This window comes from Cottoperca gobio, chromosome 11 (assembly GCF_900634415.1).
Source record: "Cottoperca gobio chromosome 11, fCotGob3.1, whole genome shotgun sequence".
NCBI classification, from domain to species: domain Eukaryota; kingdom Metazoa; phylum Chordata; class Actinopteri; order Perciformes; family Bovichtidae; genus Cottoperca; species Cottoperca gobio.
In genome coordinates this window covers 19,417,570-19,444,060 of record NC_041365.1, presented here as the reverse complement: position 1 = coordinate 19,444,060, position 26,491 = coordinate 19,417,570, and the positions used below count along the sequence as shown (strand labels likewise).

Sequence of the window (26,491 nt, the reverse complement as noted above, 5' to 3'; positions counted from 1 at the left end):
ACGCACAGACGTATCCACGACATGGGCTACAACCGTCACATTCCTCGTGTCAAGCCACTCCTGAACCAGAGACAACGTCCGAAGTGTCTTGCCTGGGCTAAGGAGATAAACAACAGTGGTCCAAAGTCCTCTTCAGATGAAAGTAGATTTTGCATTTAATTTGGAAATCAAGGTCCCAGAGTCTGGAGGAAGAGTGGAGAGCCACAGAATCCAAGTTGCTTGAAGTCCAGTGGACGTTTCCACAGTCAGTAATGATTTGGGAGCCATGTCATCGGCTGGTGTTGGTCCATTGTGTTTTCTCAAGTCCAAAGTGAACGCAGCCATCTACCAGGAAGCTTTAGAGCACTTCATGCTTCCTTCTTCTGACAAGCTTTATGAAGATGCTGATTGGCACCTGCCCACACTGCCAAAAGTACTAATGCCTGGTTTAATGACCATAGAATCAATGTGTTTGATTGGCCTGCAAACTCGCCTGACCTGAACCCTATAGAGAATCTCTGGGGTAATGTCAAGAGGAAGACGAGAGACCCGAAACCCAACAATGCAGACGAACTGAAGGCTGCTATCGAAGCAACCACAGGCTGATCACCTCCATGCCACGCCGCATTGATGCAGTAATTCATGCAAAAGGAGGCCCGACCATTTAAGAGTAGGCTAAAGACTTTCCTTTTTGATAAAGCTTATAGTTAGGGCTGGCTCAGGTTTGCTCTGGATCAGCCCCTAGTTATGCTACTATAGGCTTAGACTGCCGGGGGACACCTCCCTGCTCTCTTCCTTCTCTTCCTCTCTCCTCCCCTCCCTCTCTTCTTCTCCCTCTCTCTTCTTCTCCCTCTCTATCTGTATGCATTTATGTAAATGTATGTTACTAACTCACCATCCGGGGCATTCATCCCCGGAGTTTCTGTGTCTCTCATGTGGCAGGTTGCCTCTGATAAAGTTTACGTCAGGATCATGAATCGTGGCTGCGCCTGCTGCCCTGGTCCTGCTGGACACCGGAGAAGCCTTATTGACATTTTCCTGGATTCATCCAAACTTTCTCTTTTTCAACACAACATAATTTTCTGTCAAATGTTGTATTTGTACTATGCTGTTTATCCTGTACACACGACATCTATTCCACGTCTGTCCGTCCTGGGAGAGGGATCCCTCCTCAGTTGCTCTCCCTGAGGTTTCTTCCATTTTTCCCCCTTTAATTTTGGGGTTTCTTTTAGGAAGTTTTTCCTTGTGCGATGCGAGGGTCTAAGGACAGAGGGTCTAAGGACAGAGGGTCTAAGGACAGAGGGTCTAAGGACAGAGGGTGTCGTAACCTGTACAGTCTGTAAAGCACACTGAGACAAATGTATAATTTGTGATATTGGGCTATACAAATACATTTGATTTGATTCCTTCACTAAATTGTGAGTCACACCCAGGCAGCGTTCAACACAGCGGACTGCACTGCCCCCTTGTGGCTGATAGAGCACCCACACCTTCAACTTCTGCTACCAAGCCCAAAAAAAAACTTTGAAACTCAACCTTCACAATGAGTTTTAAGCTGTTAAAAATACTGTGTAAAGGAGCAAGTACTGTGTCCCAGCTTGCCTTCTTCAGCACACTGAAATAAATGTGGTGTCTTTACAATATATTTACAGCTTGAGAGTGTACTCCAGCAACGACTTCATCTGCACTTTCCACGAGAGAAAAAAGAAAAAGTGTAAATGAGTCATGAAGGTTCTGATGTTCAGTTGGACAAATCTTTCTATGCTGAAGTCACACCGAGGCGTGTCGAAGTGCGGCCAATGCAATGTCTATAGAAGCACTAAAGGCTTCTAGTTAACCTTCTGTGACCTTGTGTTCAATGAGAGTAATCTGAAGGTTTTAGGTTTCTTATACAAGAATTAATAAATCACAAAGTAATATTTTTTATTATTATGTTTCTTTGGGACCTATATTGATTGAATCCCTTTTTTACATTACAGGACATTCAGCAGACGCTCTTATCCAGAGCGACTTACAGTGAACTAACTACAGGGACAGTGTCCCACCCTGCTGCTGCTGATGGTGTCCGCTGCTGTGGACGGACACATTATACCCTTTGTACATTATACTCACTGGACAGTCACAAATAAAATGTAACTAGAAAAATATTAAAATCAGGATAAAAGTATTTCTATTCTTATTTAGTTTTTTTTAATAGTCTGGTTTTCTGAGAATAAAAGGATTTAACAGTTATTTGGTGCAGCTTCTTTTCTCTCCACCATTTTGAATTTATGATGCAAAATCTCCATCACAAAGATAATGAAATGGAATTGTAGACAGTGCTTTGGGATCCAACACCTGGTGGTTGAGACGTGTTCCTACTACTTCAATGGTTCAAAATGGCTTCCAAATATCTGTGCTGTAGTGGACGCCATGCATGAAAGACTTGAGTTAAAGAAGTGACGTTATGAAATAAAGAGTAGTGTAAAGTCATATTACAAAACGGTTAATAAAGTCACACTTGGAAGCAAATTGTTTCAACCTTTATTAAACATAGCTTGCAAGAGATAAATATTACAAAGTTATTTCCTCCAAAATTAGCTTATTTTTTCAATCAATGCATAATTGTCAATCAACTGGCAGTATTCAAACAGCATTATTTTCTTTAACTTTTTTGAAGACCGTTAAATATCAAGTATGTGCAAAAGGTCAGGATTGATGTAAGCTAAACAAAAAGGACTTCAATTAGTTTCCGGTTGATTTCATCATTTGTTTTTGCTTCCCCAGATCCCCACATTATACAAAAAGTCAACTGAATTGATAAAACTGATTTTGAAATTAAACGTTTCCCTGCTTTAGCAACAACAACTAATAGAAGATAAAGCCCAACAGTAGAGGACCAGACATGTTTTATGCTGGTGTTGGCAGGAAAAGTGATCACTGATTCAGGCCCAACAGCAGCAGCTGTGAAGCATCTATTAAGGTCAGACCAGGGTTCCACTGATGTGAGCGCTTATACCTGGATGAAAATATTTAGTGCCAAAACTCTGTATTAAATTGACTTTTTATGCCAAAAATGTCAATAGGGTTCCCTCCAAAAAAGAGGACCGGCCGACTGTTGGGCCCTGACGGCATGTAAACCACGGTGAAAAGCGGAAACCCTCTTGAGACTGTATTGTATTTAAGCTTGCAACCATTTATCATCGTCCACTTATCAACTCACTGACATTTGAATTTATTTGTGTTTTTGCCCATGCTCTAGCCAGCCATTGATTTCATTTGGACACTGGAAATGAAGAGTTGGTTCTTACAAAACATTTTCTCACTTACCCCGGCTTGCATAGAATGTCATTTTTCTTATATTTGTGCAGCTTTTAAGATCTGTGTTGCTTACAGCATTGAAAGAACACTGTTAAAGCAGCAACATATCTTTCCAGAACCAATGTCCTTGTTACAGAAAAAGTCTGTATAAGAACTGGACTCTGGAAACCATGTGGACTTCTCTTCCCTCTTTCGACGCTGTGATTCTGTCCCGTGCAGTTCACAGAATGCCAATGGCTGCCTGAATACACGGACATCTTAAAGTGGTCAGCAGACATGGTTTGAACATGTAAAAACACCAGTCTGGTCCTTTAGTAAGAGGTCAGTGTCAGCAGGTATATCAGTCTGACCCCGCATCAAACCATTGGTTCAGGAGGGTTCCATGTCATCCAACACACAGTGAAACATTCAGAGAGCTTTTGTCTAGAGCAAGTTCAGGAAACCATTCTGTAAGACACAAAGTCATTTCAAGTTTTAATGCTCCAAGAGAAAACACATGTTCAGATGTGTAATGTGACCCCATCTGTCTGAACCAATGAGCACCTTCCTGCAAACTCTAACTAGTCCCCAGCCCAGGTGAAGGCATCCAGGGAGAGCGCTCCAAGAAGCAGAGGGAGAAAAGAATCCCAAACATTTTGCACATTTGTTACACAATAATACAGTGATCACAAAACGAAATGACAAGCTTCACAATATTCATGGCTTTTGTTTGCTTTTCTACACAATATACAACCATTTAATTTCTTTTTTCAGTACAAGGGAGGAAAAAATGCTTATGTACAATAAGTCATTATTACTTCAAACCTATCAAATATCATGTCATTTATTTCATAGTCAATACATTTGTTTATTTTTTAAACTGCAATAGAAAGAAAACAGAACTAAATTGAGACGTCAGCAAAAAGAATGACTTCAATTTTTGAATATTTTGATTTCAAGAAAGAATCTGCAATCCGAATACAAAGTGTGTGGATGCATCTGCAGAACAGTAAGAGACGGGAGCTGTTCTCTTAAACTCAAGCTTGGCAGCAAAAGGAGACGCATGAAAAAAAACATTGCTAAAATTTAATTGTGAGTGGCAGTAAAAATTTAAAACTCATGAAAATATATCTCTACATCCAATTTCTACTGTTCCATCAAAGGGAAAGTTGATTCATGTTCTTTTTATATAATTACCACAAATGATGTGTTCCAAGTGTGAACTTTAGTTCACTTCTCTGAATGCAATCCTAGGTAGTTTCAAGTCTTCCATTGGACTGGACTGGTTCTTATCGGATCGTTGGGCAGGTCTGATGAACCAACCACTGTGCACATAGGGGCCACAGATTCGCATAACATAACAGGAGATGTGCAGATAATGTGCAGTTACACCACAAACCTCTCATGTGGAGCTCAATCAAGAAGATCCATCAGAGAGCTGACGGCTAGATATTAAATAGAGTCATGGCTACATGACCACAGACACCTGAAGAGACTGTATATTACTGTGGTACTGCCTTGGCTTGAGAAGAGGAGTGAACGCTAGACACCGTCTTTGTCCCATAAAGGCTTTCTTTCATTGGTCTTTGAAAAAAAGACTTCACCTGGAACATATGCTGCTCCTGTGTTAGCAAGACAATACTGAGCACTTCATCACCCAACAAAGGGCAATTATTTTTGTTCAAATGAAACTTTCCCTGTTAAAGTGTTTAGATTGTATTACTAAGAGCTGATACAAATTGAATTTAGGACAGAAAGAGAAAAAAGCTTTTCAGACTGAATGAGAAATAACACTAAGCAATGAAAACAAGAGGGGCTGTGTTAGCTAGCTTAGCTAACTGGTGGGCTAATTCAACAACTGCTACTACTGTGCAGACAGTAGTTCTGTTCCAATCAAAGGCCAGCGCTTCCACATGAAGTGCTACACTTTCTTTGCAAATTTAAAAATACTTTTTCAAAGGGTTTTAACCTGTCGCCCTAACTTCTCTTGCTTTTTAGCTTCAGTTTACATTTTTGCATCGCTTGTCATTCAGCAGAAAGAGCTTTACCAAAAGAACACTACAGCCAGCTAGCTGGGTGGCTTTATTTAGCATAGCAGTGTATTCAGCTAAATGCCAATGTCAGCATGCTAACATGTTGGCAACGACAATGTTTACAAGATAGGTAGCAGGTATAATGCTTACCATGTTTACCATCTCAGTTTAGCATGTGAGCATGCTAACATTTGCTTATTAACACTAACAGCGTGCAGCTGAGGCTGATGAGAATGCCACTAGTTTGCAGGTGTTTGGTCATAAACCAAAGTACCTGACAAAGTGAGTGTCTGCACAACATTGTGCGGAGGATTCAAAGTAAAAGAGTCCAGAATGAACTAACTGAGTGTAAAGTAACCAAACATATGGTTAGATATCAAACACAAAAGAAATCGGTGACCGTTCCATTCACACACATTTACTGCACAGAAACTGAGAGATACACATTTAGAACTGAAGGAATCCAACATGGCTGCCAGAGCGCGTGTTGGCCAGCTGTAACCCTCTGCAACAGTGTCGCTCTCATGTCAATGGTGAACCTGTGCCATGTTGTTTCAGCACAACCGTTTACGTGCACCTGCATGGGAGATGTTTGACATGGACTAGACGTCCCATAGGGTTCATCCTAAAAGAAGTCACTGAAACAGTCTTTACATGGCATTTGATCAAATCAGACATATTTATAGATTAAGCAGTGACCGTTTACAATTTGAGAATTATTTGTAAGCTGAGGTTGGTCAATTATCTGACTGAAATGTGTCCCAAAGTGACTTCATCACAGCGGTGTCCAGTGTTCTTGTGTCACCAGGCTCCGTGAGTAATACTGCACATTGACTGCACACTGCCTGAAATGGCTGGAGCCCATCACTCCTGAGGAAACCAGTGTCGTTAGTACACTCAACATTAGGGTGTGTTCATTAAGTCAATGGGGGAGAGCTCTAAGACAGGCTGACACACTCCATGTATTGGTGGAAAATGTTTAGGAAACTCTGCTTCTAAATTAAATATTTACAGAACAGATTGAACAGTTCAAAGAATTAAATGTGCAAATCAAAATTAATTTAATTTGAGGTTTCCCACAGCTGAGAGCAGGGAAGAGTGTCCATGCTGAGGCTGCATGCAACCGGCCAGTATCTGAGAAGAGAAATCTATAAGGACAAAGTGGAACATGACTGTCACGTGAAGAGGATGGTGTTGGTTTGAATCTGGTGGTGTCCCACTGATTGAATGCACTGCATTGAAAAGGACAATAACTTTACTTAAGGCAGTGAGTCAAAGGGACCGGTACCGACTCAAGCAGCTTATACACAGCCTTGGATTTGGAAACTGACACTTGGGGGTCCAACATTAACAGAGATCAACACTGGCAAATTAGGATAAAACCATTCATCATCCCTTAAAACACACCTTGATGCAATCCACAATATTCACACATCTCTGGTCGGCCATCAGCCAGCATCCAGACTTTAGCCACTCTCAATTGTAACATTCTTTTCCTCTTTAAAAAAAAAATGTTTTTCCAATTGGAAATATGCAAAGTGCTCCTCTGGAGTGAGGCAACTTGTGTGCAGAGCATGCACACAATGATTGATCCATGTCTCTCCCATAAAAGATATAATCCACATCCTTTTTTCCCTCCCTCTGAAGCTAGGTATCGATACATAATCCATACAGATATTTCAATAGTTTCTGTTTTTAGCTATGATGATTATTATCGTCTCCGGTGGCAAATACCTCTCAGGTAAGTCACCATTTCATTAGGAGACGCCGCAAAACAAACAAACAAATAAACTAACCAAAAAAAAGAAGGAAAGATTGGGTGGAGGGGCCAACAATCAGAAAACAATCTAAAAACCCAAATACAAAGAAGAAAAGGACCCAGATCTTTAGGTTTCTAGGTCGAGAATCTGTGGTTTGGATGCATAAAATGTGCTTCCACCTGCAGATTTCAGTTCTTTTCACTTTCTCAAAGAACATGTGATGCCAAGAGGAGCTGCTGGGTAAAAAGGGTTCAGTCTGTGCATACTAGATAACGAGGGTGGGTGCGGGGGGGGGGGGGGTCAGGTAGTGAGATGGGAGGGAAAATCAACTTGCTTCTCACTGAGTGGACACCATCCTGCCCCTGTGAACACTGGGTGAGTTTGTAGATGACCGCCTTCCGGCCTGTAAGGAGTTTCTATGGTCTGTTGGTCCGCTGAAGGCGAGGTGCTGTCTCGTCAGTCCTCATTATACAACTACACTCACATCCACCTGGTAACTGTTCAAGTCTGCAGCAGGAGAGGCTCACATCTGAAATGAAGAAACTGATGACCTTTTGATGGGGATGGTGAGAGCCGACTACCAAAGGAAAAAGTTTTCCAAACTCTGATCACATAGGACTCTTCTCTTTTGTACACATCCGCACCTCTACTCAGTCGTTTCCAGATACTGCCCCGGACTCCAGGGTGAACATGTCGGAGCTGAAGCTGCAGAGTGTGGTGCTTTGCTCCCTTTTTCTTCCAATCAGTATTTTCCACTTTAGCGAGCTAACACGTTTAAAAAGTTTCAATTTAAACGTTATGTTGCATAGCAACCAGAATGCACCCTGTTGATCTTCTGTTACTAGCAATAGTTACATCTAAGCTTTATAATTGAGTGTAGAAAAGAAATCCTACGTGATGGTGGCCTAAAGTAGCCCTCTATCATTCACTGTCACTGCCCAAAGTAAAGAGGGAAACAAACACTTAATAATGAGTAATCGTAACTGAAGCAAAAATGGTAGTTGCAGGTATAATAATAGTGCTACCAACAGCGATAATAAATGGGAATTATAATTGTTAAACAACGCTGACGAAGAAGATTCTTTACTATAATAAGAACATTTTTAGATGCACAGACAGTTTAGTGTCTTTGTCCGACTTAGTGAGTTTTCATGGGTTGGTTTAAGGTAGGCACACGGACAGGCACTGCATGCGATGGGGGTGGGGGTGATGGTCGATCTGGGAGTGCTTCAGTATGGGGTAGGAGGGCAGGATGGGGTGGCTTCAGAGGGGCAGGAAAGCTGTGTGGGGCTCATTTCTGTCCGGTGATGGACTGCGATATGGATCGAGGTGGGATCATGTCCAACAGGTACTCTCTCTGCCGGTCTGCTAAGCTGGAGCTCTTATGGGCTCCAACTGCCGCTGGGTTCAGATAGGCAATATTTAACCCTGTGGGAAACAGACAGACACATAAAAAACACTTCAATCTCAAATATATATTTACCTCAAACTGCAGAAACAACCATGGCTTCTATTAAAGGCAGGCTGTTAGTGTCTTGTTTCCAGTAGGTCTATTCTTTCATATTAAGGGTTCAAGTCCTAAAGGGGTAGAACCCCATTGAGATGGTGCTGGTTTATTATTATTATTAAGGTTCAAAGCCCCAAAGGGTTTATTATTATTATGTTGTCGTCTTATACTCAATATGCCGTGAGCTGGAACAAGCCACAGATATAAAACTTTGTGACGGTAACTCTACATTATTACAGCATATTCTGATTTATGTTAGTTTATAGACTATCTCACATTCTTGATAGAGGTATACATATGCATATATAGACGTATATATCAACAATTCTGCACACACACAGAGAGAGAGAGAGAGACACACAGAGAGAGAGAGAGAGAGACACAGAGAGAGAGAGAGAGAGAGAGAGAGAGAGAGAGAGAGAGAGAGAGATAGACACAAGAGAGAGAGAGAGATAGATACACACACACACAGATAGAGAGACAGGCAGAGAGATAGCGAGAGAGAGAGAGAGAGAGAGACACACACAAGATCGAGAGAGAGAGACACAAGAGGATAGAGATAGAGAGAGAGAGAGACCACAAGAGAGAGAGAGATAGACAACAACAACAAACACACAGGATGAGAACAACACACACACAGAGAGAGAGAGAGACACTTATATAATATAGAGAGATAGACACATAGATAGAGATAGATAGATAAGACACCACAATAGAGGTATAACAACAACACACATATAGAGAGACACAGAGAGGAGAGAGAGAGACACACACAGAGAGAGAGAGACACACACACAGAGAGAGAGACACAGAGAGAGAGAGAGAGACACAGAGAGAGAGAGAGAGAGACACACAACACGAGAAGAGACATACACACCGAGAGAGAGAGACACAGAGAGCACCACACTAGAGAGATATACCCAACAAACACAAGAGAACCTGAGAGTAGAGTAGACAGAGAGACAACACAGAGAACCAGACACACACAGAGAGAGGACAAGAACACAGAGAGAGAGAGACACAAGAGACACCAGACCACCAAAACAGAGACAAACCCCACCAGCAAAGACCTCACATCAAAAAAAGGGAGCCAGAAGAAGAGACAAAAACAAGAGACAACCTAACATCAAGAACACAGACAAAGAAAAAAGAGACAGAGAGAGACAATATAGAGACAGAACACACACACAGAAGAGAGAGATACACACACAGAGATGATATACATATAACAATAAAACAAACGGTATATAATGATATATACAGAGACACAAAACCTTAGGTTATCATATATATTAACAACATAGACAAACAAACGTTAGGGATGAGAGTGATATACTAGACGAAACAAACTGAGTAGAGAGAGGAGAGAGAGAGAGCTACGATAGAGAGCGAGAGAGAGATAGACACGGGCGGGAGACAGATGCAAAACACGAGAGGGAGGGAGAAGAGAGAGACCACACCAGAGAGAGACAAAACAAAAAGAGAGAGAGAAAACCCACACATAGATAGAGATACAAACACACAGGAGAGAGCGATGACAACACAAAGGAAACACAGCACAAACAATTTCGAAGCGAGACCATCCTAACATACCCCGAATATATCATCACCACACAAACACAAACCATATATCTATACAACACCACGACAATATTATAATATACTGATTGAAAAGAGAACACGTAGATCGATATAGACCCCATATACAAAAAAAAGACCCTGCGCTATCTCTCTCTAGAGAAGCTCGACACCCACCTCCCCCATACACCGCCCACCCGACAAACACCCCAAACTTTACGATCGAGAGATAGGATAGAACACGGAGAGAGAAGACAGAGACACACAACAGTATGCAACAGACACACAACACACATAGAGAGAGAGTAGTAGTAGTGAGAGAGAGGGAGACATAGGAAGACAGAGAAACACAACGAGAGGGAGAGATAGAGAGACTCACACATGAGAGATCACCACACACAGGGAATACCCACACACAGGAGAGAGGAACACACACACAGGAAGAAAGAGACAACAACACAGGAGAGAGAGAACACACCACACAACAGAGAGATAGACACAAAGCACCACACCAACACATATAACACATACCAACCGAGATATAGACACACACCAGAATAGACACACCACCCACATATAGAGAGACAAACAAAAAACCAAAGCACACACATATATATATCCACGACACCATATAATATACACACACACATAGTATATAGACACCGAAGACAACAAACACACAAAAACACAACAACCAAAACAACACACACAAACAGAAGAGAGACAAACACAACCACACAGCAGAGAGAGAGAGAGATACAAACAAGCAGACAGAAGAGATACACACAACAAAGGATAGAGAGAGACACAGAGAGAGAGAGAGAGGGAGGATGAGAGAGAGAGTATATCTCTCTCAGTTAGTCGAGTAATTTCTGACTATAAGATAACCACCCTAGAGAGACGATGATCGACAAAAAACCACAATCAAAACAAAAACACACCGGCCAACCCACCACACCAGATGGGGGGTGAAAAACGAGAGAGGATAGCCAGGCAGAAGAGAGGAGAGAGAGATAGAGAGAGAGAGGAGATGACACAGAAAAAAAAAAGAACACCAAAACACCCAGAGAGAGAGAAGAAGAGAAACAACATAGAGAGAGAGAGAGAGAGAGAGAGCCGAGAAGAAGAAGAGAATAGACAAACAACAAACACACAATAGAAGAGACAACAAACCTACCAATACACAAAAACAACACAGATATAGAGATACCAAAAAAAACACATAGAGAGAGATAAGAGGAGCTAGACACAACACAGATAATATAATATAAGGAGATAGAGAGAACCACCACCTAAGAGAGAGAAGACCCAGATGAGCAAAAAAGAGACAAAACAACCACAAACACCCAACAAACACACAAACACCAGAAAACCCAACAACCACAGCCCGAAGAGAGACAGCCGCTCGAGAGAGAGAGACCCACCGCGAGAGAGAGAAGAGAACACACCGACACCGCAGAGGAGAGGCGAGACCAGGGACAAACAACACAGAGAGAGGAGGAGGACGAAAGGACACACATGAGAGACGATAAACACAAGAGATAGACAGAGATAGAGAGACACAACAAAAACACACCACAGCAAGAGGAGACAAAAAACGAACACTAGATATAAAGACACCACAACAAAAAACACAACAACACACATATGAGAGAGACAGATACACTGATAGATAGAGAAAACATGGACCAAAAAGATCGGGATAAGAGAGATGAGAGATCTAGAGAGATGAGAGAGAGGATAGAGAGACGAGTACAACGGAGAGGGAGAATGACACACCCACAGAGACCATACACAGAAGAGAGAGAGCGATGATGAGATAGTAGAGAGAGAAGGAGAAGAGAGAAGAGAGAGAGAGACAACACACAGAGAGATACACACAGAAGAGAGATACACCGCACCCAGAGAATAGACAACCCAGCAAGAGAGATAACAACCACACAAGCAAGGCACACAAGATAGAGACCACAGGAGAGATAGAGACCACAAAAGACAACAAACAACAACACACACACACAATATAGAGAGAGACACCTACAGAGAGAGAGACAAGACCGGAGATAGTAGAAACATAGACACGGATAGAAGAGATACAGAGACACTGAGAGAGAGAGCGTACACGATACACGGAGAGAGAGAATATATAGAGAGAGATAGGAGAGAGATAGTATATGAAGAGAGACACCAGAGGGAGACAGAACAACTCGTAGAGGGAGATAGAGAGGACCACACAGGACACACAGAGAGAGACACCAGAGAGTAGAGAGACACAACACACAGATAGATATAGGACACACACATAGAGAGAGACACAACACACAGATATTAGAACACAAACCCACACAGAGAGAGCTACCCAACACAAAACACACAAAACTTCACACAGAGATATTACCGAGACAGACTTATATAGAGATAGACATATACACTGATAGAGAGAGAGAGAGATACACTTGAGAGAGATATATATGATAGACAACTATATAGATAGTCGACAGAGACACAACACACATAACATGATACACAAAACCCAGACACACGGGGTGACGACACTGAACACACACAAAAAACCCAAACAAGAGAGAGCGGAGAATGAGAGTGAGAGAGGAGAGAGAGACAGAGGACTAACAGAAGACACCTACACAGAGAGGGAGAGAGAGCGACTCACACCGAGAGAGACACACACCAGAGATAGAGACCACAACCAGAATAGATACAACAACCCCACAGCAGAGAGAGAGGCACACAACAGATCGAGAGACACATAGACACACACACACAACACAACACAGCAGATATAATAGACAACACACACACCAACCCACCCAACACCCAATAGACACATACACATAAGATAATACACAAACAACACACTATATATACAAACACCCCAATCCCACAGCATAGATATATGACACCCATAAGATATACACCACACACACCTATATATAATACACAACAACAACACATATATATTAACACCCTAACACCCAACACACAAGAAATACAAACACACACCCAGATATAGATATAGATACACATACATATATGATATACACATATATATAGATATATAGAGAGAGAGATAGACCGCTATATATCGACAGACCAGATATAGATATCTATAGATCACAATAGATAGACCACGAGAGAGATAGAGTAGACACAGAGAGATACACATAGAGATAGAGATAGATATATACAGATAGATATAAGATATAGAGAGAGATGAGAGAACCAAACATATAGCGAGAGATAGAGACCCAGATAGAGAGACACATATAATAGATACACAGCAGATATATATATATACACGAATAGAGCAAACAGATAGGAGTACACAGAGGAGAGAGAGAGACACAGAAAATAGATAGAGAGATATAGAGAAGACAGAGAGAGAGAGATATGATAGAGAACACATGAGAGAGAAGAAGACAAACAGAGATACCAACTAGAGAGAGCGATAGAACACATATAGAGTAGATATAGACACAGAGAGAGAGAGATAGAGAACCATAGAGAGACACAGAGAGAGAGAGTAGATAGTGACAGACGAGAGAGAGAGAGAGAGACACAAGAGAGAGAGATAACAGAGGAGGAACAAGAGAAGGACACAGAACAAGATAGATAGAGGAGAGACACACAGAGAGAGAGAGAGAGAGACAAGAGAGAGAGAGAGTAGAGATAGAGAGAGAGAGAGTACACAGACAAGAGAGAGACACAAGAGATAGATAGAGAGAGCAGAGACAGAGACATAGAGAGAAGATAGAGAGAGAGAGAATACCAGACAGAGAGAGACACAGAGAGAGACAAAGAGAGAAGAGAGAGAGAGAGAGACAAACAGAGATGAGAGTCGAGAGAGCTAATAGAGAGACACAGAAGAGAGATAGGAGATAGAGAGAGAGAGAGACAGAGAGAGAGAGAGAGATAGAGAGGAGAGGAGAAGATAGAGACAACAGACGAGAGAGAACACAGAGAGAGGACACAGAGATAGACACAGAGAGAGAGAGCGAGAGGAGCGAGAGATGAAGAGATAGATAAGACCCATATAGAGAGAGAGACACAGAGAGAGAGAAGAGAGAAGAGAGAGAGAGAGAGACACAGAGACAGAGAGAGACACGAGAGATAGAGACCAGATAGACACGAAGGAGAGAGAGAGAGACACATAGAGAGAGATGAGAGAGAGAGAGAGAGAGAACACAGATAGAAGAGCTCAGAGAGCGAGGAGAGAGAGACAGAGAGAGAGAGAGAGAGACACGAACAGAGATAGAGAGAGAGAGACTACAGAAAGAGAGACAGAGAGAGAGAGAGAGAACACACAGAGAGAGAGAGAGAGAGAGAGAGAGAGAGACAAACATATATGCAGATATATGAATCCCATCGGCCTGATGGTGCCTGCTGTAATTCACAGCCAAAAAAAGTGAAAACTTTGAAAGGCTGGCACACGTGGCGCGCACAAACACACACACACAGAGAGACACACACACATAGAGAGAGAGAGAGAGAGAGAGAGAGAGAGAGAGGAGAGAGAGAGAATACACACATAAGAGAGTAGAGAGAGGAGAGACAGAGATAGAGAGAGAGAGGAGAGAGACAAACGCCACAGGAGAGAGAAGAGACAGAAGAGAGAGAGAGAGAGAGAGAGCAGAGAGAGAGAACAGAGAGATAAATAGACAGAGAGACAGAGACAGATAGAGAGAGAGAGAGAAGAGAAAGGACAGAGAGCAGAGAAGAGAAGAGAGAAGAGAGAGAGAGAGAGAGAGTAAGAGAGAGAGATAGATAGATAGATAGAGAAGAGAGAGAGAGTAGACAACACACAAACAAGAGATGAGACAAGAGAGAGAGATGGAGAATGAGACTTAAGAGAGAGAGACAGAGAGAGAGAGGAGAGACAGAGATAGAGAGAGAGACAGAGAGGAGAGAGACCAGATAACAGATACAGAGGAGAGAGAAGAAACGAGACAATAGAAAGAGAGAGAACAGAGAGAGACGAGACAGAGACAGAGAGATAGAGAGAGATAGACAGAGAGAAGATGGAGAGAGACAAGAGAGAGAGAGAGAGCAGAGAGAGAAGATAGACAGAGAGAGAGATAGAGAGACCGAGAGAAGATAGAGAGACAGAGAGAGAGATAACAGATACAGAGACAGATAGATAGAGAGAACAGATACCAGGAGATAGAGAGATAGATAGAGGACCAGAGACAAGACAGATACATAGAGAGAGAGATAGAGATAGAGAGAGAGGATAGAACATATATAGCAGAGACATAGACAAGGAGAGAGACAGAGAGAGAGATGGAGAGAGATAGAGGAGGACAGAGAGAGACAGAGAGGAGAGGAGAGAGAGAGAGAGAGAGAGAGAGAGAGAGAGAGAGAGAGACACACACACACACACAGAGTCTGATTGACTTGAAATTTGACAAACAAATAGATTTTTCACTAATTTGATTATCTGAAGAACAGTAATATGACTTGGAGTTCGACTGCATCAACACCTTGAGCTCCTCACCTTGAGGATATGTGTAGCAAATCTCATGGCAATCCATCCAACAGGATATTCACTCAAAACCACCAATGTCAACCATACTGGCAACAGTAGAGGAAAAGTCAGGGATCACCAAAGTCACTAGGATTTGTACTGGCTGACCGACATTGCCATCTCTAAAGCTATTATGCTAGCATGTTTAAAAATGTAAGCATGTAGGCTGCTTTGGCTTTTTTGATGAAGTACATCGGAAATGGTTTGTAAAATACATACTAGTACGAGGAAAATTCAGGTTCCAGTTCCATTAGTGGGAAAGGAAACGTGAACATAACAAGCCAAATGAAAGGATCGGTGTCAGTCTTGCAATGGATTGGTACCGGCTACATTGAGGCTAATGAAAATCTTTACTGTACTCGACTGTGTTTTCCTTCAGCACAGCCTACAGGGCAGTATTTCACTGCATATATCAGTGAAACTTAAGTTTGTAAGTGAGAAAAATGATTTGGCAGCACTGGAGCGACTGACTCTGAGCTCAGACAGAGGTTGACAAAAAATGTTAAGTGTGACTCTAATGAAGCGGAACATAACACATTCAGGTGGCAGCTTCTCATTCACGTCATATCAGCGGTCAACTCACTATTTAACATTAATTCTGTGAGCCAGTGGAGGAGAGAACTGTTGCCTGCTCTGTGTGCCGTCTGCAGCGATTCAATACTCTGCCAAAGATCATTTGTGAGAGAAGAAGCTCCACGAGGGTCTCTGTAGTACTTTCACTCATAACATATCAATAATTTAAGATGATCCGCTTTCAGTTTTCAAACAGGACCATCGGTATTTGCATCAAGTAGCGCAAGAAAAAATAAGTGTGTCAGATTGAGTATCTACAGCTGTTATAGTCAATGTGTCAGATGCATATTTAACCAACATGTCAGTAAATAGCAGGTACCTGGGATGTTGTAGATCTGCCGACGGCTGTCATGCTGCAGTCTATTGCTGCTACTGCTGCCTCCACCGCTGCCACAGTGCTTGGCACTGGTCATTCCCATGAGGCTGCTGGCCACTGACAGCTGGGAGGCCTGGGCGAAGTTGGACAGGACACCTCGCGCTGAGTTGGACAGACCTCGCTGCAGGGAGGCCTGAGGCTGGGGAGCCTGAAGACAGTACACACACACACCCCATTAACTTCAACATCACTGCCACACAGTGGCGCAATGCATTATTGGATTTAGTCAACTATCAAGTACTAATAACTGGTTACAGTTTAAAACAAACTTAGAGTGCATTTCTCTGTTTCATGTCATTATGAATGTGTTTTGTTGGGCTAACGTGGGGCTCTGGTAACTCTCGAGGAGTAGCGACATGAGGAACTAATGATCAGATTCACAGATTTAAAGTGAATATAATTGTTTATAGCAGCCCTATTTAATACAGAACACATTAAACATTTGAGAAAGCGCTCATGAGCATGACTACTACAACACAAGTGAAGGTAAGCGGGCTGTCAGATGGCAGGCTGCAGTGTACCTGGCGGAGTGCATGATGTCGGATCATGGAGTCAGTCTTGGAGGCGTTGGGGCCGGTAGCAGCCGAGCTGGGAGAAAGGGCCGCCTGCTGCTGCAGCCTCTGTTCAATCTCCTGACATGGAGACACATTTAGGAATGCACATAGATTAGTACATTCACATACATCCAACAGTTGACCTACTGTAGCTACCAGCTGCGTTTGAGAGTTTTTGTTTTCTCAGGCTCTGGATACTAAAAGCCACTGTGCGGTGAGACAATGTGCATCTGCCTGCATCTGTTCACTGAAGTTCAGAGGTGTTTCTCCTAAGTGACTGCACTGTGCAAAACACAAGTGAGTGGTTCCCATCTGTAACTCAGAGTTTGCACTTTCACAATTCTTCGCTCTAAAATGCATTCCTAAAAAATAGGCACAGAACATGGCAAGAGAAACCCTTAACTAAAAAACTAAATGTCGTATTTGACTGGGATGTAAAATTAGGATGATATCAGTATGTTGTGATATAACGTTATGGTGCTGACCTGCTCCTGCTGCAGGGCCTTCACAAAGGCGTTCTTCAGCCTGTTGGTGTGCTCTGCCTTCAGAGCTTTCTTCTGATTGGAAGTCATGCACTGCTCACAGAGAATTCGCCCGCTCTTCTCTTGTTTCCAGTGGGGGGTGAAGTCGGTTCTGCATTGGGCGCAGAAGAAAGGCTCCATTCGGCCCAGGGTCCCTCTTAGTTTACCTAAAGAGGAGAATTTGCGTTTACTTTAGGTGTCCATCCGTTTGATGTCACAGGTTTTAAAGGAGACACATCATAAAAAACCTCACTTTTTCAGTGCTTTCATAGATTAGTGTATCTGGATTACCTACCAACCCACACACACAGAAATAAGACAACCCAGTCAGTGTGATTCAACAAGCCATTTAGATTTAGCTCCCCTTCCCATGTCAAATGCGGGCTCTTCAGTGCATCTCCATCCACAATGAGAATTAACTTTGCAAAGCTGCACCATATCCTTCTCGCAAGCCATCAGAGCAGACTGTGCTTTAAGGAAGAGGGTCAAAGAATATAGCGGTAGGTATATTCCGACAGTATGATAAATATAATGTTCTTTTTCAACATTAAACCATGTAAACATGTTCATGTGTGAACATGAAAATTAGCTGCTTACCCTGACTATCGAGCACACTCTGCACCACCTCCTCCAGGCCCACCATGTAGATGAACTCGCTGTTGGCGGCAGAGGGCAGAAAGTGGAGGAGTGGGGCGGGGGGTTTAGGTGGAGGGATCTCCAGCAGGGTTTTCTCCAGCTGCTTCCTCAGGGCCAGCTTGGCCGCCGCCTGGCTGCTGGCCTGGTCGGCCATGGAGCTCACACCTCCGCCAGCCGAGCTGGACATGGTGGATGGGCTGACGGCAGAGGCTCCACCCAGGCCGCCCGTGACCCCGCCGGCACCGGCCGCTGCCGCCGCCTGCATGTGGGCCAGGTTCATATACATGGCACTGGATCCTGAGCGCTGGGAAGCTGCCACCTGCTGGCTGGCCTGCAGGGAGACACACATTCTCTATTGCTTAGCAGAGGAAAGTCACATCTTTACAACTCTGCCGTCACAAGCTGCCACAGAATAACATTCGCTGCCTTGTCAAAGTAAAACCATGAGGAATGTTACTATTTGCCCTTTAAAGTCCTGAGCTACTCTATTTATTAGTATTTATTCATGAGTTTTATGTTTTCAATGGGATTGTAAAAGAGGTATTTTTTACTTCTGGAGCAAAGCCTGGAAGTTCTGCTTGCACTTTAACTCGTAGTGGTCGACCGAATAATCTGGCTGATTAATTATTGCCGTTATGAGATAATCGGCTAATAATAATTATAATAAGGTTGATTATTCATTTATTATAGTATTTTACCGATTGAATAAGATTGTTTATTCATTTTTTTTGTATGTGCAAGTTTAAAAAAGTTTGTTGTCTCTCAGGAAGGCGATGCTGCTGATAAATGCACTAACAAGTTTAGTTGATACATTTTATAATTTAAAATAGGTGCGCTGCAGACAGAGTGCAGATCTACTTCAGTAAACAGAGACAATAACATTGTTAAAGAAATGTTCATTCAACTTCAGCAATCTTGTGTCTCATTTGTTATGAAATTGTTGTATTTTAAATCAGATGCAACCAATCCCTTAACAAGCAGTTTCTTTAAGTACACGTACAGACAAAGGCCCGCACGTCGGTCAACAGGAAACAGTGATCCGCACTTGGTGAGAACCCTACCTGCTGGTAGCTGACGGGATTGGCCATGCTGCCGGAGCGAGACATCCCAGGCTTAGAGGAGAGCCTCTGGCCCTGCAGCTGGGCAGGGTTGGGGGCTATCACTCGCTGGGACATGAGCATGGGGGGCAGGCTGGCATTGGCTGCTGACCTGATGACGGTATGACCCTACAGAAAGGAAACAAGTTGGACAGGAGGTTGTTCAACATTCTGCTTTAATTATCCTCAAATATGCACTGCCAAGCTCCTCTCCCATAATAATAATAATAATAATAATAATAACAATGCAGAAAACACACACCTGAACATTTACCCTGATCTCATATAGCAGACACACTCAGAGCTCCAAATCAAATCTTTTAGAAAAGTGTCATGATGAGAGCGAGGTTAAAGGAGTCCTCCAGTCATGATATAACTGCCTTCCATTTAAGTTAAGGGACTCAAAATAGAGATTTAGAAAAACAATGGTAAATCTAGTATGGGTCAAGGACTGGATTATACATTTCCCACAATGCAATGGGTCAGCATATTTTCCTTATATCCTCCGGTAAATGTCTTTCAAACTTCTTTTCTCTATTTTGACTTGACAAAGCTCCTCCAGAGACACTAATACATTCTATTAAACAACTGTACGGACCTGAGTAGTGCTAACCCTGACCACTAAACTGACCTTTGGGAGTAAAGTTGGTGGACTGGCCCTTTAATTGGAGACTGAGCTACCCAATGATTTACGCAGGACTAATAATGTAATTGAAGCAGTGGGCCAGAATGTAAAATACAATCTCTGGAGGTGCAGCAGAGAAATAGTTATTAACTTGTATAAGAACACACAGACCTGTGCAGTGCGGAGGCTCTGGGGCTCAGGGTTGTGCATGCCCGGCCTCACAGGCAGCTTCCCCAGGCCAGGAGAGCTGTGGATGGGAGGGGGCTGCACAGAGGATGCAGCGTTCTGAACCACTGGTACCTGCAAACAGCGTGCAATGTGATTTCTGTCATACTAACATGTGTATTTGTAACCCTGAGCTTTTAGATCATATTATAGAAACTATTTACAACTCGACAATAATAATAGCCAATCTTTATACCTTTAGCCTATTTAACACTGGCCATCATATATTTTCTCACTAAAGTTGCATGTGTTAGAACTGTTGGAGTTGGAGACAGCCCCCTGTTGGACGCAGTCCCTCACCACTTGTGTGATGTGATGTTTGTTTGAATGCAGTAAAGCTGGGTAGGTGTCCAGGTGCTTAGAAACCAATGCTGGTCATGCACACAATAAATATCTTGGCGATCAGAACATACCAGCTTCCTCTACTTTAATAGCAATATTTGGTCCTTTTTCTTATTATGCATAAAGTGCAATAAAAGAAGCTCCAGCTGAAGCAGCATTGTGTCCCCTCTACCTCCACACAACTAATTCAAGGCAGACCACAAGGCGAGGCTTTTAATAAACTATAGAAGAAGAAACAATTGATGCTTAAAAAAGGAAAAATATTCAAAGATCTAAAATACTACGATATGCTTTGGAGGAACATTGTCAATGTAGTAAAGTAAGTGTGATTTGTTGTATAGAGGCTTTACCAAATAAAAACACTGGTTAGCTTATTGTTTTTAATAAATGATTCCTAGTGATGGAAGAAATACTACAGTGTAGATATTCTGTTAAAAGTGATCCATTCAAATATTTACTGAAGTACTACTATGTAGCAGTACTTCAGTAAATATTGTAATAAGCTAAGATAACAGAATCAGTCGTGTTATACTTTCTACACTTCCGGTAGATTCATCTGTAATGATACATCTCCATTTATATGTCGATTATATTTTGTATTAATAATATGAAACGGCAAAGTAACCAGTAACTGCAGATGTCAAATAAATGTAATGGAGTAAAAAGTGCGATATTTCCCTGGGAAATGTAGCAGAGTAGAAGTATAAAGTAGCAGAACATTTAAAGCACACACTTGTACTTAAGTAATAATACATTTTATTTGGAGACACCTTTCAAGACACCGTGCAAAATACAAGAGATAAAAACAGCAGAACGTTGGAAGGGAGAGCAGAGATAAGGTGGAGACACATGAAGAAAGCAACAAAGAGAAGAGGGGGGGGGGGGGGGGGGGGGGACACAGGATGATGGAGACTACAGAGAGTTTTGAGTTGGGACTTGAATGTAAAGTACTGGAGATATTGTACTTTTTAAAATTCAACCACTGAATTTTCCATAGGCAGCCAAATGCAACAGAGAGTCCAGCAGAGTAACGGTGTGATATGAGCAGCACTGACCTTCTGCACCACGTTCTCCTTCTGCATCTGACTCTGTCGGAGCTTCTTGAGCAGCACCAGACGAGCCTCCTCCAGACGCAGCTCCTCTCTCAGAGCTTTGATCATCTGCTGCCTCTCTTCTCCTGTCTTCCCCTGGAACACACACACACACACACACACACACACACACACACACACACACACACACACACACACACACACCTTTGAGGCTCAATAGCCTGCATATATACACCTTTAAGAAACTTCTTCCACTCCTTTATTCAATATTAATGTCCCTTTCATTCTAATGTTTTAACAATGCATTTCGTGAGGGATCAACCCTAACTTCTGTAAGCGCTACAATTCATTTGAATTTCTACTGTATATTTTCCATTGTTTATGATTTCCCATGTGAAGTGCCACAGATAGCCCTGTTTTTGTTTCTTACTAATGCATTCACCATGTTGATTAATCAGTGTTTACCTTGAACATGTCTAGGTTGGCGTGGTGCAGACGCTCCTCAGGGCGTGGTGTTGTTCTGGGACTGGACGCCTCGTTGTCTGAAAGGATGATGACGTCTGGAGACGGAGTTCGTCTGTCATGGTCAGCATCACTACATGGCAAAACAAGACACATTTTTAGAACATCTGAAATGCATGTTCATGTTCATTCTCAAAACTTGATCTGGATATTAAGCTTGGAGTTGGTTTGCCGGGCAGTTCACACCACCTTGAAGGATTTGGATGTGAGGAGCACCGTGGCCTCTAGAAGCTGCTAGCAGGGCGGCGTTCACCGTCTTGGTCCTTTCTTTATATCATTTCAGGAATTGCCCTGTTTGTTGTACTGACTGCATTAACAGCGGCTGCAGCCATCAGCCTCTCACACTTTGTTTTGTTTGTTACACCTCTGCTGTTTAAAGTCAAATTTGAGGGTGCACAGTTTTATGAATCATATTATATTTTAATCTTTTCAGCACATTTAAAGTCTTTGTATGGATCCTACACACTATAAAGGATGCCTCAGCTCTGCGCTCTGCTCTGCGCTCTGCGCTCAGCTCTGCGCTCAGCTCTGCGCTCAGCTCTGCGCTCTGCTCTGCGCTCTGCTCTGCGCTCTGCTCTGCGCTCTGCTCTGCGCTCAGCTCTGCGCTCAGCTCTGCGCTCAGCTCTATATTCTGCCATGTGTCTGAGCCTCTCTACCCTGAGGCCTGGCTGACTGCTGAGAGGTTTGTCCTCGCTGCAAGCTCTCTGTTACAGTGACCAGTGGGTTCTTGGTCACCTGACTTTACAAGCTTTGTGGGTACATCCAGCTCTAGGGAGGGGTCTCTACACTTCTTCCATCTCATAACGATGGAGTCCGCTGTGCTCCTGGGAACAGTCAAAGCATTACACATGGTTTATTCTCCCGCCTCCACGCAGTTAGATCGTGGAGGTTTACAGAGAGTTGCTCTGCCTTCAGGGCTTGGGTTTTGGTTTCACACAAACCGCGAAAAGTGGAAACTATTTCATTCAATTTGCCACAGGTGGACTCAATTCAGGTTGTAGGGACAACTCAAAGATCATCAAAGCTAACAGGATGCAGCTGAGCTCAATGAGTAGAACCAAACCAACGGCACTGAATATATTCATCGATTTCTGTTTATGATCTTTAATAACGTTAAGTCATATAATTCAATTTTTTTATTAAATCTATAAACACCCCCTAAAACCTCCTTGCCGATATCAGACAGTTTGACTGTTTAAAACTCATCTTTATACCTTAACTTTTGGTTTGGTGCTTATTTTTTTGATTACTTCAGGTTTGTACAGTTACCACTATCCTTCCTACATGCTAGCCAGTCTCAATGAATCTTTGAAGCCCAGTACTTAGTCAATGTTTGATCTGCCAACTTGTATACTGTAAACATTCTGAAACCTCTCTTTCAGTACTGATACCAAATACTTTCAGACAGATTCGAATAAGGGAATATGAACAACCTTAATGTTAAAGCTAGGCAGTATTTATTTCTGGTGTCAGTGGGCAAACATTTATAATACACACACACACACACACACACACACACACACACACACACACACACACACACACACACACACACACACACACACACACACACACACACACACACACACACACACACACACCACACACACACACACACACACACAACACACAACACACACACACACACACACACACACACCTCAGGGTTGCTCAAAATTGTTTCTGTTACTAACTAAAATTGTAGTTACTGCACTTTGGGACATAATGTTCTTATGTGGAAATACTTTATCCTCACCATCTTCTCCCAGCGCTCATATCCACTGGTTCATCCAGGATGTTTTCCTTCCCATTCTTACTTGGTCCAATATGGCTGCCGTGGCCTCCCAGCCTCAGACTCCCATTCAGCTTCTCCTCATAAGCAGCACCCATGAGACTCTGGTGGTGGTGGAGGGTGCTGGCTCCGGGCCCCTTCCCATCTCCCAGGGGCCCTGCAACCTCCAGGGCCGCCAGGTCAGCTAGGTCCTTGCGTTTAAGTAGTGCCAGCATCTTGAGGCGCTCCATGGCCTCGTGACCCTCCATTTTGAGGCGCTTGGCCAGCGCCTCCTCTCGCTCGCTGGGTGACTCCAAGCCTCGCTTCAGCAAGTTGAGCCTCAGTGCCTCCTCAGACATCCGCTCCATCCTGGAGGAGACAGGAGATGACAGAGGTGTTAGCAGAGCCACATCAGACATCAACTATCAGGATCTCAAACCCCGTGGCTTTTTGGTGGATCAAAAAGCCACACCTTCTGTTCATACGGACAGCAGGGTTCTGTTCATACTACTTTTACTGTCTGCTTAAGTGTAGATGTTCTGCACAGACTTAGGATGTGGGCTTTTTGCTACATCATTGTACATAGAGTAACACAGTATAATAGCATGACCGGCTGTGAACTTTCACAAACTGGATCCTGCTTCCACAGAACTGTGGTGGGACCTGAGGGTTCTGTTCTCTGCTCTGACGGCTCTTAGCTCTGGTGCTGAATGTTAGACGCCAGCTTATCTACTCTGCAGCTTAACTGAAACCTGACTGTAACTGGGCAGAGGAGGGAATCATATTTCTCATGATTGAAGGTAAACTATATGGAGGAAAAAACAGCGGTAAAAACATTGAATACAAAAATTAATCTATAGATAAGAAAGAGCAGGAGCCACAGGCACTTGACTATTTAAGTGTGTCAACGCATCAGTCTGCAGAGTCGACTCTTAATATCCTCATTTGGGAACAGTCAGGTACATTGTCAGGGGTAAAAAATAATCCATAGGACTCATCCTCCAGTCTTATGAAATGTCTTGTGACAGACAGACAGACAGATGTTGTCATTGTTAAGTCTCTCTGCAAACAGTGTGCATTGATGCAAAACAGGGAGCATTCCATATCAAACACCCCCTGAGTCAAATGAAAGCTTTTAACTAACCAATATAACCCCGTGACCTGAAGATCAGTGCAGGGAAACGCCAGGATGCAACGGGTAAACTCATTCAGATGGAAGTGGGTTAAACACAGCGGGCTAAGAATAGCCTGGATCTCAGTTGATGGTGACAAATACATTTGTGTAAGCATTAACTGAGTCAAGTCAAACTTTATTTTTATAGCACATTTAAAAACAACCAGTTGACCAGCTTGCTGAAAAGGCAAATAATACAAATCAAACAACTGAAGAAAACAATAGTATAATAATAAATAATATCGTAATTTCCGGACTATAAGCCGCGACTTTTTCCCCATTTTTCGACCCTGCGGCTTATATAACGGTGCGGCTTATCTATGGATTTTTACAGCTAACGGCCACTAGGGGAATTCCTAAATCTATGGATTTTACAGGTTTACAGTCCACCGGATGCCGGGAAAGAGCGCGCAAAAGTAGCGAGTGGTACGAGAGACAAACGGACATTACGAGAGCGAGACAGTTTGTGAGACACCCTCATTATGGAAAAAAAAAACGTAGAAATGCATATATATTTATTTCGAGGAGTCTTATTTTGTTAAATATGCTTTTATGTTGATACTCCTGAAACCGGCACTTTCTGGGGGTTCGCGCCACTTTTTCGTGAGACGGAAAGAAGGATACGCTGAAGAGAGGGGTGCATGTCCAAAAACCCCGACTGTGGAGTTACCGTATGATGATGACTTTCTTGTGTTTCAACGGTAATTTATGGACAAATTAAGGAAAACACCAACGGTCAGAGACAATAAATGCTGATTGAACAGGCAGAAGTTCTCCATCGTTATTTCCTGGTTCTACACAACACAACGCATCGTATCGTAGTGTCAGCTACAGACCGGCTACATACACATTAGTCAATTTAGCGTCTGCGGCTTATAGTCAGGTGCGGTTTATAGTCCAGTGCGGCTTATAGTCCGAAAATTACGGAAGTTTATTTGAGGTTTTTCAATCTGGATTTAGAGTTCATCATAGCACAGAGACGGCACTGGTGAAAGTTACCAATGACCTTCTATTGGCATCAGACAAAGGACTTGTCTCTGTTCTTGTCTTGTTAGACCTCAGTGCTGCTTTCGACACTGTTGATCATGACATTCTACTACAGAGACTGGAACATTGTGTTGGCATAAAAGGAACCGCACTAAGCTGGTTCAAGTCCTATTTATCTGAGCGATCTCAATTTGTACTTGTTAACAATAAATCCTCCATGACAGCCAAAGTCAGTTTTGGAGTTCCACAAGGTTCTGTACTTGGACCGATTCTATTCACCTTATATATACACTTCCTTTGGGCAATATTATAAGGAACCACTCTATAAGCTTTCATTGTTATGCGGATGATACCCAATTAT

General features: G+C 42.8%; 1 protein-coding gene across 3 annotated transcripts in view; it reads right to left on the bottom strand.

Moving 5' to 3' along the window:
- Positions 1 to 2,489: 2,489 nt before the first annotated feature.
- Positions 2,490 to 26,491, bottom strand: part of gatad2b (GATA zinc finger domain containing 2B) — a 50,320-nt gene continuing 26,318 nt past the window's right edge. For 2 of the 3 annotated variants that reach the window (XM_029442888.1, XM_029442889.1), the window contains 10 exons: positions 23,955 to 24,338; positions 22,142 to 22,271; positions 21,680 to 21,811; positions 20,229 to 20,357; positions 19,397 to 19,561; positions 18,297 to 18,666; positions 17,664 to 17,866; positions 17,146 to 17,256; positions 16,568 to 16,772; positions 8,343 to 8,479 (listed from right to left, as the gene is read on the bottom strand). In XM_029442888.1, coding sequence (XP_029298748.1) covers positions 8,343 to 8,479; positions 16,568 to 16,772; positions 17,146 to 17,256; positions 17,664 to 17,866; positions 18,297 to 18,666; positions 19,397 to 19,561; positions 20,229 to 20,357; positions 21,680 to 21,811; positions 22,142 to 22,271; positions 23,955 to 24,337 — 1,965 coding nt within the window. In that variant the 5' untranslated portion in view covers position 24,338. Of the gene's footprint in view, positions 8,480 to 16,567; positions 16,773 to 17,145; positions 17,257 to 17,663; positions 17,867 to 18,296; positions 18,667 to 19,396; positions 19,562 to 20,228; positions 20,358 to 21,679; positions 21,812 to 22,141; positions 22,272 to 23,954; positions 24,339 to 26,491 lie in introns of those variants that run through there. The other variant, XM_029442890.1, reaches the window with a different exon arrangement.